The sequence below is a fragment of the Myotis daubentonii genome, chromosome 1 (assembly GCF_963259705.1).
Source record: "Myotis daubentonii chromosome 1, mMyoDau2.1, whole genome shotgun sequence".
NCBI lineage: Eukaryota > Metazoa > Chordata > Mammalia > Chiroptera > Vespertilionidae > Myotis > Myotis daubentonii.
In genome coordinates this window covers 175876462-175890945 of record NC_081840.1, presented here as the reverse complement: position 1 = coordinate 175890945, position 14484 = coordinate 175876462, and the positions used below count along the sequence as shown (strand labels likewise).

The 14484-nt window shown below is 37.5% G+C and overlaps 1 protein-coding gene across 7 annotated transcripts in view; it reads left to right on the top strand.

The window, feature by feature from the left end:
* PTPN13 (protein tyrosine phosphatase non-receptor type 13) overlaps positions 1-14484 on the top strand; it is a 212032-nt gene that overhangs the window by 128061 nt on the left and 69487 nt on the right. For 6 of the 7 annotated variants that reach the window (XM_059666077.1, XM_059666071.1, XM_059666063.1 and 3 more), the window contains 5 exons: positions 450-602; positions 1134-1316; positions 8926-9088; positions 13724-14141; positions 14282-14379. In XM_059666077.1, coding sequence (XP_059522060.1) covers positions 450-602; positions 1134-1316; positions 8926-9088; positions 13724-14141; positions 14282-14379 — 1015 coding nt within the window. The remainder of the gene's footprint in view (positions 1-449; positions 603-1133; positions 1317-8925; positions 9089-13723; positions 14142-14281; positions 14380-14484) is intronic. The other variant, XM_059666082.1, reaches the window with a different exon arrangement.

Genomic DNA, 14484 nt, shown 5'->3' with positions numbered 1-14484 from the left:
ACATTTACCCTTTTCCCAATTTCTACCTGGTAGATACTAGACACAGAGTTACCAGTCAATCTGGATCAAAGGGATCTTCTACTTTCCACATGGGTCCATGCAGTAATGGGCTGAGAGCCCAGCAGAGTTCACTGTATTGAAAATAGATGTTCAAGCCCAAATATTCTAGAATTTAAGTGGATTTAAGAGGGAGCAAGAAACTATACCTCTCAAGCAGCATCCTACAGAACATTAACCCTATAGTGACATTTGGCGCGCCTCAAGTTTTCCAATCAGTTCAGTCATACTACCTCCCTGAATAAAAGAGAGAGACTGATGCATTTCCTTTAAAACTCACTTCTCAGAGAGAAGTGTAAATTGAGGCATCTTATCTCTTGGTTGAGGCAAGAACTTTTAAGTAGGAGGAAAAGGGCAAACAGAATTGCTTACAAAAACATTCTCCTTTCTAGGTTCATGGTGTGTCTTATTTTAGACTGGAGCATTATTTGCCTCCCAGAGTGATGGAGAAACTTGATCTGTCCTATATTAAAGAAGAGTTGCCCAAATTGCATAATACCTATGCAGGAGCTTCTGAAAAAGAGACGGAGTCAGAATTTTTAAAGGTAAGTACACAAGATTATAGTGATAAGCTTTGTATCTGTTTCAAAGTAAGCAAGATGCCAATAAATGATACTATGAATTATCTCATTTTATTTATTCCTGACTAAAATCATGGTATTTTAATTCTTTTGTAAATGAGGGAACTGAGACTCAAAAAGGAAATGTAATGTTCCCAAAGTGAATGGCTATTATGTGGGGTAAAACTGTGATTTGAACCCGTATCTATCCGTCTATGGATTCCATGCTTCATGCTTTTTATGTCCCATCTAAGAAATCTTTGTCTAACCCACAGTGACAAAGAGTTTCTAAGTTTTATAGTTTAGCTCCTATATGTAAATCTGTGGTTCATTTTGGGGTTAATTTTCATATATTGGGTGTAATAAGGATTGAGATTCATTTTCTTGGCGTGTGAATATTCAATTGTTTTAGCAACATTTGTTGAAAAGACTATCCTTTCTGTATTAAACTACATTGGTACAAGTTCTGTATCTTTTTGTCACCTCTTAGCAAGGTGTATGGTATTGTTCCAACAGGTCTGCCAAAGACTGACAGAATATGGAGTTCATTTTCACCGGGTGCACCCTGAGAAAAAGTCACAAACTGGAATATTACTAGGAGTCTGTTCTAAAGGTGTCCTTGTATTTGAGGTTCACAATGGAGTTCGAACATTGGTCCTTCGCTTTCCATGGAGGGAAACCAAGAAGATTTCATTTTCAGTATGTCTAATTTAACCCCATTTGATTATATTTTTATAATATTTTTATTTCTCAATTTCAAATGTAACATATTAATTGACTTTATTTAAATTTAAAACCTGGGTCAGCTTTAGCTCAAGCGGTTACTTCGGATTCTGCTTGTTGCAGACACATAAATTTAAAACCTTGTCATTCAGTAGGACTAATATGCCTTAATATTTAAATTTCACTCTTCTTTCTTAGCTGTAGGAAGTATTATTGAGGTTTGTTTTTGGTTTTCTCAGGAAGTGATTTAAAAAACAATATTAGACATTCCTAGCTGGTTATATGCTCAATTAACTTTAGTTAAATTGCAACCTAGTTGACTTTTCTGTTAATTCAGAACTTACTCTAGGGTATTAACTTCTCACAGGGAGAAACCCCTTTAATGTATTTAAGATAGATAACTATTTTAACCACAGTGAACTTTGTCTTGCCCAATAATAGGCCCCTCACAGCAACCATTTGAATCTCAGTGGTCTAGAGATTTACTTGATTTTATGAACTAATCCCAGAACTTTCTGCAGTTTTAAGTTTTAGTGTATATTCTCTATAGACATAAAGTTAGAAAAGTATATTTAGAAAATCACGTTTATGAAAGATAGTGAACTATAAAGGCGTATTTTTATTCTGAACATTGAAAAGCAATTGGCAAACCCCAGAGATGAGTCAGAAATATATTCAGGTATTTGTTTTTTTAATGATATTCAGGAACTACTGACATCTTTAGTTTATGTTTGAGCAGAAATATAGTCTCATCCAACAATGTTTATAAAAATATCAATAACAAGGCCCCAACTGACTCTGAATAATCTTCAACCTAGAGACTTTTGAGATCAATTATAGACCTAATTGTTAGTTGATTGGTTTCCTCTGAAACCTGGTAAACTAAGATTACCAGGTGATATGTTCAACTGGTAAGCCCAGACCATCCTCATCTTCTCAAGATGGTCAAGACCAGAAACTTACCTGGATTTATAACGAATTAAACTGTTTCACAAATATTGTACCAACCTTGCATCCCGGAATAAATCCCACTTGATCATGGTGTATGATCTTTTTAATGTATTGCTAATATATCCAGTTTGCTAATATTTAGTTGCAGATTTTAGCATCTATGTTCATCAGGGATATTGGCCTATAGTTTCCCTTTCTTGTAGTGTCTTTCTCTGGTTTTGGAATTAGTATAAAATTGGCCTCATAAAAAGAGCTTGAAAGTCTTCCCTCCTATTCAATTTTTTTTGGAATAGTTTGAGGATAGGTGTTAGTTCTTCTTTGGGTGTTCGGTAAAATACACCTGTGAAGCCATCCGGTCCAAGACTTATGTTTGCTGAGAGTTTTTTATATTATTTTATTACTACTTCAGTTTCATTAGTTGTAATCAGTCTAATCAGGTTTTCTAATTCTTCCTGATTTACTTTTAGAATATTGTATGTTTCTAGGAATTTGTCCATTTTGTCCAGGTTGTCCAATTTGTTGGCATATAACTGTTCATACTATTTTCTTCCAATCCTCTGTATTTCTGTGGTGTCAGTTGTTACTCCTCTTTCATGTCTCTCTTTGTTTATTTGGGTTCACTCTCTTATTTTTCTTGATGAGTCGGGTTAAAGATTCATCAGTTTAGTTTATCTTTTCAAAAAGCCAGTTCTTGGTGTCATTGATCTTTTGTATGTTTTTTTTCCAGTCTCTATGTCATTTATTTACACTCTGATCTTTATGATTTCCTTCCTTCTACTTACTCTGGGCTTTGTTTATTGTGTTTTGGGTTTTTTTTCTAGTTCTTCTAGGCTGTAGGTTTAGATTGTTTATTTGAGGTAGGCCTATAATGCTATGAACGTCCCTTTCAGGACTGCTTTCTCTGTGTCTCATAGATTTGGGATTGTTGTGTGTTCATTTTAATTTGTTTCCAGGTCATTTTTAATTTCTTCCTTGATCTCATTGTTAACCCATTCACTGTTTAATAACATGCTGTTTAGCCTCCCATGTGTTTTAATGTTTTTCAGTTTCTTTTATTGTAATTGATTTCTACTTTCATACCATTGTGGTCAGAGAATTTGCTTGATGTGATTTCAATCTTCTTGAATTTGTTAAGACTTATTTTGTGTCCTAACATGTGGTCTGTCTTTAGAATGTTCCATGTGTACTTGAGAAGGATGTATATGCTGCTGCTTTGAGATGAAATGGTCTGTAAATATCAATTAAATCCTGCTGATCCAGTGTGTCATTTAAGGTTTCCATTGCCTTGTTGATTTTTTTGTCTGGAAGATCGCTCCATTGATGACAGTGAGGTGTTAAAATCTTCTACTATGATTGTATTGCTGTCGTACTCTCTCTTAATTTCCACCAAGATTTTCTTTATACATTTAGGTGCTCCTATGTTGGGTGTATATATGTTTACAAAGGTTACAACCACTCACTGGATTGATCGCTTTAGTATTATGTAATGACCTCTTTATCTCTTGTTAATGGCCTTTGTTTTGAAGTGCATTTTGTCCATGTATAAGAGTTGCTACTCCAGCTTTTTGTTTGTTTGTTTCCATTTGCATGGAATAATTCCTTTCCATCTCTTCACTTTCAGTCTGTGTATTTTTTTGTTCTGAGGCTGATCTCTTGTAGACAGTATATACAGTGGAACCTCATTTCCCAAACTTAATTCGTTTGGAAGGCTGTTCAAAAACCAAATCATATTTTCCCATTAGAAATAATTTAAATGAAATTAATCCATTTCAGACCCCCAAATGATTCCCTGTTTTAACCTTTCTTATATACAGTACATGTCTACTGTTTAATCTATAAATAAACACTTTAAAAACAAAAAGGACATGAAATGTAAATGAAAATTTAACAAAAAGGAAATGAAATATACAATAAAAAAATCAAAATATAATAATAATAAGCAGCAACAAAAGCAAAAAAAACACACAAAAATATTCATAACACAATATCCTGAGATTTTAACAGTGGTAAACTGACTCATACTTGCACATTCTCTCCTTGTCACCTGAGAGACATGTGACTGATCATTTAGGTATGAGCATAAAAAGCATTGTCAGGTTAAGAAGCAAATTGTTCGAGATGGGAGACATTTGAGAATCTAGGTTTGACTGCATCATTTTTTCTTGTTTTGTATTTTTTTATCCTCACCTGAGGATATTTTTTTATTGACTTTAGAGAGAGAAAGAGAGAGAGAGAGAGAGAGAAACATTTATGTGAGAGAGAAACATCAATTGGTTGCCTCCGGTACACGCCCTAACCAGGGATCAAACCCTCAACCCTTGATCTAGGTATGTGCCCTGACTGGGAATCGAACCCTTAACTTTTTGGTGTATGGAACAACACCCCAACCAAGTGAGCCACTGTCCAGGGCCTGAGTCATATTCTTATCCATTCAGTTACCTTATGTCTTTTCATTGGAGCATTTAATACATTTACATTTAAGGTTATTATTGATAGGTGTATATAGCCATTTTATTCTTCATATCTATGTGTCCTCTCGCTCTGTGTTTCTTTTTTTCTTTTTCTTAAAGTAGGCCCTTTAACATTTCTTTCAATACTGGTTTGGTGGTAATGAATTCCTTTAGTTTTTTGGGTTTTTGTGTGTGTGTGTGTGTTTTGTCTGTGAAGCTCTTTATTTTGCCTTCAGTTTTAATGACAGACTTGCTGGATAGAGTAATCTTGGTTGTAGGTCCTGGCTTTTCACCATTTTTAATGTTTCATGCCAATTCCTCTGCCTGAACTGTTTTTATTGAGAAATCAACTGAAAGTTATGGAAACACCTTTGTAGGTACTAATTGCTTTATTCTTTTGGCTTTTAAAATTCACTCCTTGTCTTTAATCTTTGGTATTTTAATTATGATATGTCTTGGTGTGGCCCGCTTCGGGTTCATCTTGATTGGGACTCTCTATACTTCCTATACTTGTATGACTTTTTCCTTCACCATTTAGGGAAGTTTTCAGCCATTATTTCTTAAAACTGGTTCTCTATCCCTTGCTCACTCTCTTCTTCTTCTGGGACCTCCTATGATATGGATGTTGTTATCTTGTCATTGTCCCAAAGGTCCCTTAGGCTTTCCTCACTTTTTTAAATTCTTTTTTTCTAATCCTCACCTTAGGATATTTTTTCCTAAGGTGATTTTCAGAAAGAATAGAAAGAAGGGGAGGATAGGAGAGAGTTGGGGGAGAGAGAAATATCAATTTGAGACAGACACATCGATTGGTTGCTTCCCTCACGTGCCCCAACCAGGGCCTGGAATCAAACCTACAACCCAGGTATGTGCCCTTGACAGGAATCGAACCTGTGACCCTTCATTGTACAGGCTGACATTCTAACCACTGAGCAATGCCAGCCAGGTCCTTTTTTCTTTTTGATGCTCTGCTTGGGTACTTACTGGTATCTTGTCCTCTAAATTGCTGATTTGCTCCTCTGTTTCATCTAACCTGCCATTTATTCCTTCTAGTGTATTCTTCATTTCTGACTAGTTATTTTTTATGGTTTCTGTGTCCTTTTTAATTCTTACAATTTCTTTAAGTTCTCACTGAGATCATCCATTCTTCTCCTAAGGTCCCTGAATATTCCTATAACCATTGTTCTAAACTCTTCATCTGGTATTTTGATTGCTTCCGTTTCATTTGATACGTTTTCTAGGGTTTCTCTTGCTCTTTCTTTTGAGGCACATTTCTTTGTCTCCCCATCTTGTCTCTCTGTATTAGGTAGATCTGCTATGACTCCCAAAATTGTTATGATGGCTTTATGATGAAGGTATCTTAATGGGAAATTGGCCCCAATTCAATCAAACCATTTAGTCTCTGCTAGAGTCTCCAATTCTAGTTCGTTGGACAGGCTCACTACAGGCTCAGGTTGGGTGCAGCCAGCCATCCCCTCTGCAGGAGCAAGCTCAGCCTAGCAGAGTCACCAAGCTCAGGGGGACAGATCAAGAGTCTCTTGCGTGATGCTGGTCTAGCCCACAGAAGGGGGGCAAGCACTTTGTCCTAGTCCCAAACAATAGCTTCCCAGACACTCACATTCTGAATGTCCCAGCTCTCACTCCCCCCCTGCAGGGCACGTTATCTGGAATTTGGAAGAGTAGGTTCAAACAGTCTCCCTTTGGGGGTGGTGCCTGCAAATCTGTAGGAGGGGATTGGTCACCTCTTCTCCCTCCTGGGGTAGCATGGGGTTATCTCACAGGGGAGATAGAAGTGGTCCCCCTGTAATGTGGCCACACAACCCCACACCCACCCATCTGTTTCCTAGACAAAGTTTCTGCAGGAGATGTGCACCAAAAGTCCCAGCTCTGCATAGCACTCTGGCTTCCCTGAGCAGCTGAACTCAACAGGGTGGGGCCAGCCAAGTGATTCATCAGGTTGTCAGGGTGGGTGCTGGCTCTGCACACCAGGCTGGGGAGACCCGTCCCCTTTTTAAAGCCACAGTCACTGAGTCTCTGCCAAGAGCCTGCCCAGAAAATGAGGGCTCCAAAGATCAGTGCTGGGTGCAGCGAGCAGATCCCTCCGCAGGACTGAGCATGGCAGAGTGCACTCCCCAGGCTGGTGCTGTAACAATGGGAGTGCTCATTCCTGGGGAGGTGCATGGGGATCTGTAGCAGACTCTCTTCTTTCCCAGACGAATAAGTCCCCGCTGAGCTTCACCCCCAGGTGCTATGCAGGCTCCTCCTCTTGTTCCTGTTGCTCCAAGTGGAGAAAGAGTTTTGCAGTTGAGATACCCTCCAGCCTCTCAGCCCCTCACCTGGGGTTTCCTCATTTTTTTAAATTCTTTTTTTCTAATCCTCACCTTAGGCCATTTTTTCCTAAGGTGATTTTCAGAGAGAATAGAAAGAAAGGGAGGATAGGAGAGAGTTAAGGGAGAGAGAAACATCAATTTGAGAGAGACACATCGATTGGTTGCTTCCCTCACGTGCACCGTCTGCAGCCCTCTGACCAATCTCTATGTGGCTTCTGCAAACCCTTGGTTATGGAAGTTCCGTTCAGCTAACATTCAGCTGGTGATTCAGGTTGATTGCTCTATAATTTAACTGTAAATTCGCTTTGAGTCTGGGAGCAGGGGTGAGTGTAGCTTCCACTACTCTGCAGCCATTTTGGAATGCTGGCTTTTTGTTTTGTTTTTTTAACAAAGAGAACAGGGTCCCAGAGATTTCATTGGCAACAACATCCTATTTTGTTTTTATTACATTGATTACATATTTTTATAGTTGGATTCTATTTATGGCAAGTGATACTGGCTTTCTGTTTACAGTTGTGATATAAAGTTTCTTTAAGTGACTATATGTACTCAAGCAATTTATAAACAAGACCAGAAATTATGAAAATGTTACCTGCATGAATGAAGTTTGAATAATACTCCATTATTGTATCTTTTGTGAGCCTTCCAAATTGACTTTTCTATGCTTACTTATTTCTGCATTTGAAGTCAAAGACAAGGGACATGAAGTAGGGAGAATAATTTGTACCATAGAAGAAGCCAAGAACTAGTGCACAGTCTACCTGGACTCAAGCAGTTCTCCAGACACATTAGTCTTGGATCTCGCATTTTGAATGCTAGACTTTTAAGGCACACAGATCACCTTCAAGCCTCAGCACATGAGTCACATTTTAGGATGCCCTTCTTACACAAGAAAGATTTGTTTTTCAAGAAACATCAGGGAAATAAGACTAATTTGTGGTTCTTCTTTCCCTGAATTTTTTAAGAATTACCATCTCTAAGAATTGATGTGTTCATTCTTCAGCTCAGCAGTTTCATTATTCAGTGCATCTCCATTCCAAATTTTTCTTTTAACTTCCTGCAACTTCCATATCAGCTTTCATACCAAGATTCTTCTTGACTGAATCACAGCTCTTATTATTATACTAGAGGCCCAGTGCACAAATTTGTGCATGGGTGGAGTCCCTCAGCCTGGCTGGTGATCGGGGCTGATCAGGGCTGTCTCACCCAGTCCTGATCAGGGCCGATTGGGGCTGGCCGGCCATGGGGAGGGACTGCTGGAGTTTGGCCCATCGGCCGGGGGGATGGGGCCACTGGAGGTTGGCCGGCCACGGGAGGTTGGCTGTGAGAGTGCACTGACCCCCAGCTGGCAGCTCCTGCATTGAGCGTCTGCCCCCTGGTGGTCAGTGCGCATCATAGCAACCAGTTGACCAGTCGTTCAGTAGCTTCGGCTTTTATATATATAGATATTAATAAATCAACTTTTGTTGAACTTCATTTTCTTTATCCAAGACAGTAAAACTTACATTTCTTGTACTTTCCATTTCAAATAGGTTTGGTGTTTCTAAGCATTGCAGCAAACTAAAAATATCAATAATCTCATTAAACTATGTTTTCCTTGCTGGTGTCTGGTATATAGTCTGATTTAGGCTATAATTTGTGTACATGCAAATGATATTAATTTCATTTGTTTTCTAAATTTTTAGTAATACTGGTTTATATTTTTCTATACTTGTATTGAATGTTGGTCAAGGAATACTTATGCCTAATAATATGAAATAATAATATTTACATGTTAATTATTGTTTATAAATTTGGTCATGTATTAAAGTGATAGGGAAATATCCTAATAATTAATGCCCCTGATTAATATTGTAGAAAAAGAAAATCACATTGCAGAATACATCAGATGGAATAAAACATGCCTTCCAGACAGACAACAGCAAGGTATGCCAGTACCTGCTGCATCTCTGCTCTTCCCAGCATAAGTTCCAGCTACAGATGAAAGCAAGACAGAGCAACCAAGATGCCCAAGATATTGGTAAGGAGACACAAATGATGACAGATGACTCCAGGGTGTATGCATGGTTTTTGCCACAAATTTTAAAAGCACTTCCATGTTTAGGATAAAAATTACAAGCTATCTAGATGTTAAATGATTAAGTCAAGTTTAGAAAAGTGTGAAAAGAAGCCGAAATTTCAATTTCATGTTCATTTTGAAAACGACCCCAGATCAGTCAGGGGATACCTGTTGAAATATATATTTTGTGTCTATCCCTAGGATAACTAATGTAAATGTTATAGACATTTGGGTTATATTCTCTACCCATAGTCAACTTAAGCACTATTTGGGAAGGTAAGACTAATATACATGAAACAATAAATAGTACACAATAGAGGGTCAGGGTTTGAATGACAGATTATAGCGTACAGACTCTGTGATCATGAGAAGAGGAGAGGGGGAGCAAAGACAAGGGGACTTGAGTGATGGCGCTTGAATTGGAATTTTGAAGAACAAAAATAATTAAATAGATTAAACATAAATGGCAAGTTGTTTTCCAGATGGAGGAAAGAACCTGGGAAATAGGCAGGGGCCAGGGGAGTATGCACCCAGCATGGTGAAGTTACATACCTTAGCACATTTCCCACCTGTTAGTTTTACTTGGGTGTGTCCTGTTTTGAGACTGACATGAATAGCCAAAGTACCCAATATAAATGGTCAGGAGAGTGGTTTTGGTTTCTTTTAAAAGGGAACCAGCAGAAGAAAGTAATTCAACTCTGAAAGAACATCTCAATCAGAACTGAAATATTTGAAGGTTAACTTTGCAAGACCACATGTAGAATTAAAGTTATATAAAATCTAGTTCTGTGTAGTATATAGTTATACAAAATCTAGTTCTGCGTAGTATATTGTTATAAACTTCAAGTTAAACACTCTGAAGGCTTAGTTTAAAAAATTTAATGGAATAGCACTCATGACCTGTGCATCAGAGCTCTCTGAATTCCTTATCCAAACTTTCTCACATCCTGAAATCTTACAGAAATTATATTCCCCGTGGGATCAGAATGGGGTGATGGCAACCTGTGAATAGCCTTTCAAAATCAAGACGGTAGGGGCTGTATGCTTATTAAAAATGAAGATTCCAGAAACCTACCTGAAACATGGTATATCCCAATCTTTGGGCATTGGGTTCCTGGAATCTGTATTTTAACCAGCTTTCTTCAGTATTGATGTTTATGCATGCTAAAATATGATAACTACTGCTATAATCTCATTATTCCTTTTCTTTTCCTGCTTTGCTAAAAAATTTATATGTTTCCAAACTATAGTGAAATATCTAATTTATTAGGGTTACCAGTATTTCTACTTGGACTCATATTCAGTACAAACCAGAATTGAACAAATGAAGGTTACATCATTATAGATGTGGTATAGTGTACTGTAGTAACAAATAATCAGAAGACCATCTGTGAAGCTAGCCTTCCTTCTTTAACATTTCTTATACTAAAGAATAATGTAGTATAGATCTTAACAATATAGTGAAGATCATGAACTATGGAGCCAGATGCCAGAATTCAACCTCACACTATTATAAGTTCTGAATCTTGGCAGGCTACTTAAAACCTCTGCTTTAGTTCCTTATCTGTAAAGTGATTATCCTAATGAGAATACCCTATAATACATCATAAGGTTGCTCTGAAGATGAATGTACTGTAAAGCAATTTAAAAATGCCTGGCATAGTGTAAATATTGACTAAGTATTTATTATTATCATGACCATCATTGTTTTACCACCATTGTTACTAGTAGTAGTAGTAGTAGTATGACCTTAGGAAAATAATTGACTTTTTGGAGTCTGACTTTCTTCATCCATGAAGTGGGAACGCTATCTGTATCTCACAGATTTGCCCTGGGAATACAACAACTGTGGATCCTTGAACTCATATGGGAAAGCATTTTAAAATGGTATTAATCTATATTTTCCCCAGATTTTGTTAAACCTTCAAAGGAATTATTTTCTGGTTAGAATTGGCTTAAAGTAACTGCCTGCCCATGTAACTATCTGACAAGTGAAAATAACTGGTGTTATCTATAGGATGTTGAAGGGCTAGCAAATGCATGTTACTTCTTTAGAATTATAGAATTGTGAAAGAAAGAACCTTAGAGGCCAGTATGTTGGAAACTTTACTGATGAGAGAAAAGGTTCAGAGAAGATAGTGTATCACCTAGCCTTAGAGTTAGAAGTCAAACAAGGCTGAAACCCTGGTCTCTTAAATTCTAATCCAATAATCTTTCTATTTTGATGAGCTTTTGAAGAACTAATTTGCATGGAATTAAATTAAGATTAATAATCATTTATTAAGCACTTACTACTTGTAAGACACCATGCTAGGTGCTGTGGGATAACAAAAATAACTGACGTCCCTCAACTCAAAAGAGCATACAGTTAAGTTGATGTATAAGGAACTACAAAACCATAAAAGGGACTGAACAGTAAAGAGCACAAAGAAAGGTTAGGAAGTGTGGCGTACAGACTGAGTGTGGAGCTAGCAAGCCTTTGGGTTCAAATTTGGAACATTAGTATCAGGATGTAGGCTTATTCTAATCTGTATCCCATCTTGGCTTAGAGCAGCCGTGGGCAAACTACAGCCCGTGGGCCAGATCCGGCCCGTTTGAAATGAATAAAACTATTGAAAAAAAAGACCATACCCTTTTATGTAATGATGTTTACTTTGAATTTATATTAGTTCACACAAACACTCCATCCATGCTTTTGTTCCGGCCCTCCTGTCTAGTTTAAGAACCCATTGTGGCCCTCGAGTCAAAAAGTTTGCCCACCCCTGGCTTAGAGTTTTTTCAAGGTGAAAGCAGTAGGATAAGCCAGGTAACTGGATGATTTATGATCCCATCCCACAAATATTTGCAATATTTTAAGTCCTACACAGGAGTAGGATATGAGTGGATTTAACTAGCATAATCCTTGATGTTTACAAAAGAGATATATACTAAACAGAACTGGCTGTTCCTATTCCTGCTAAAATTTGTTCTACATTTGCCTTAAGGGTGAAGAATGTATTGAATGTAAAGGTATTTCCTGGTAATTGAATCTGTGTAAGATTCAGTTTTTCATCTTTATTAAAGAAAATAGAAATGTTGTCTGCTCTAATAAAAATTGTATTTTAGGCTAAAGATCATTGTGGGAATTTTTAAATGCAAGTCTTTTTTAAAAATTATTATCCTGTTTTTAACTTGGTGTCCACTTCTACTTCAGAGAAAGAACATTGAATTTTTCTGAGGACAATGAGACATATTTATTTAAACTTCATCCTGATGCATGAATATTACAAACCTTTGGTATTTTCCTATCTATTTATACCTGTGATAAAGTATTCATTATTAATCTTCCTAGGAATTAGAAAATAATAAAACAATCTAAAGATCTAAGTCAGCAACAGTTGACATTTTATTTTTTGTGTGTGTGTGACATTTTTAAAAGGAAGTTTTACAGCTGTTTTACATAAGTAGTCGAGCTATATTCCTTAGAGCTGCAACACAGGGCTGGTACTTTACATGGGAGTGGCAAATGGAGTGCCTTGTGATGTGGATTACTAGTGCATGAACAACTGAATCATTTCGAATTCTGTGCTTCTGGTCCTTTATTGACATGGAAGGACTTTTATGCAAAAATTCTGTGATGCAGTGCTTTTGTTAATAGCCTCAAATGTTTAAATGCTTCCATGACATTAGTTTCCAAAGTAGAATAGCCAAGCACTTGTTATAAGGTGTCTCTAAATTTAGCCTCTAAAAGACGATTTTGGATGTACTGGTATATTTAGAAGTGAAAGGAATTTAAGCATGAAGAGAACCCCAGCTCCTTGATCATGTAAATTAACGGAAACCATGAGAGAAGAACACAACTAATATTTGATTCTCCCACGGCTCCTGTGCCACATTTAAATCATGAAAAGCCAACAAGATTGGATGGTGGGATTGGCTTAGTAATGAAATAACAAAAGAAATGATTTACCATTAAGGCCTTTTGTGGCAACAGTTTTATTGAGATATAATTCACATACCATGCAATTTACCCATTTAAAGGGTACAATTCAATGGTTTTTAGTATAGCCACAGGGCTGTGCAACTATCACCACAATCTGCCTTAAGCTTTTAAAAATATAATAATTAAGAACTTTTTCTCTGGGCAAAACTCGTCTGCGCAGCTTGCTTTTTGGCATGACCTCACCATGTTGGCCTATCCAGGTGTCACCTCTCTCTCCCCATCCTTGGTTTTCGCAGACACACTACTAGGGTTGAAAATTTCTCTGTCAAATGTCATTCTCATTTCTAACTGAAACCGATAATTGGGAATTTGGGGTCAGTAAGCCTGAAGCCCAAACATTATTGGATCCAAGGGAATCGTTAGATGAAATAGGAAATGCTAACCAGGGCCTGAATGGGAGAAAGCTGCAAGGATGGAGAGATGATGGTATGAAAAACCAAGACCTTCCAGCCTCCTTTTTAAAATCCTGGATTGCCATACTTTGAAAGCTTTCTACTTATGCTGGCAGTCAAGACAATTAAAAACTGCATGCTGTATTTTGTTTATTAAAATAACTCTTCTCATAAAGGTACTGCAGTGTTTCCATCGTGTAAAGCAATCCTATTTCCTTGTAGAGAGAGCTTCGTTTAGGAGCCTGAATCTCCAAGCGGAGTCCGTTAGAGGATTTAACTTGGGACGAGCAATCAGCACTGGCAGTCTGGCCAGCAGCACCCTGAACAAACTTGCCGTTCGACCTCTGTCAGTTCAAGCTGAGATTCTGAAGAGGCTCTCCTGCTCAGAGCTGTCGCTTTACCAGCCATTGCAAAAAAGTTCAAAGGAGAAGAGCGGCAAAGCTTCGTGTGAGGAAAAGCCTAGAGAGATGAGCAAATCATACCACGATCTCAGTCAGGCCTCTCTCTCTCCTCATCGGAAAAATGTCATTGTTAACATGGAATCCCCTTCACAAACCATTGTGGAGTTGGTAGGAAAACCGTTTCACCAGATGGCAAGATCTGATACAGAATCTTTGGCAGAAGTCACAAAACTTAATAAGTAAGAACATAATTAACTAACCCGAACTACATATTTGTAAATTCTACATTTCATACATTTGTTTTTGTTTTATAATTTTCACCTTTTTTTTTTTTTTTTACATTGACACCTCCTCCTCCTACCTTCCTTTTCCTCTTTAGTTCAAAGTCTGTTGCAAGTTTAAATAGAAGTCCTGAAAGGAGGAAACATGAATCAGACTCCTCATCTTTTGAAGACCCTGGTCAAGCATATGTTATAGGTCAGCATAAACAAGCTTACCTTCTTTTCCCCCGTACCTGGTGCTCATAGTAAAGTGAATGAGATAATGTAATTTACCAAAGAATTTTTTTTGGTTCTATGTCCC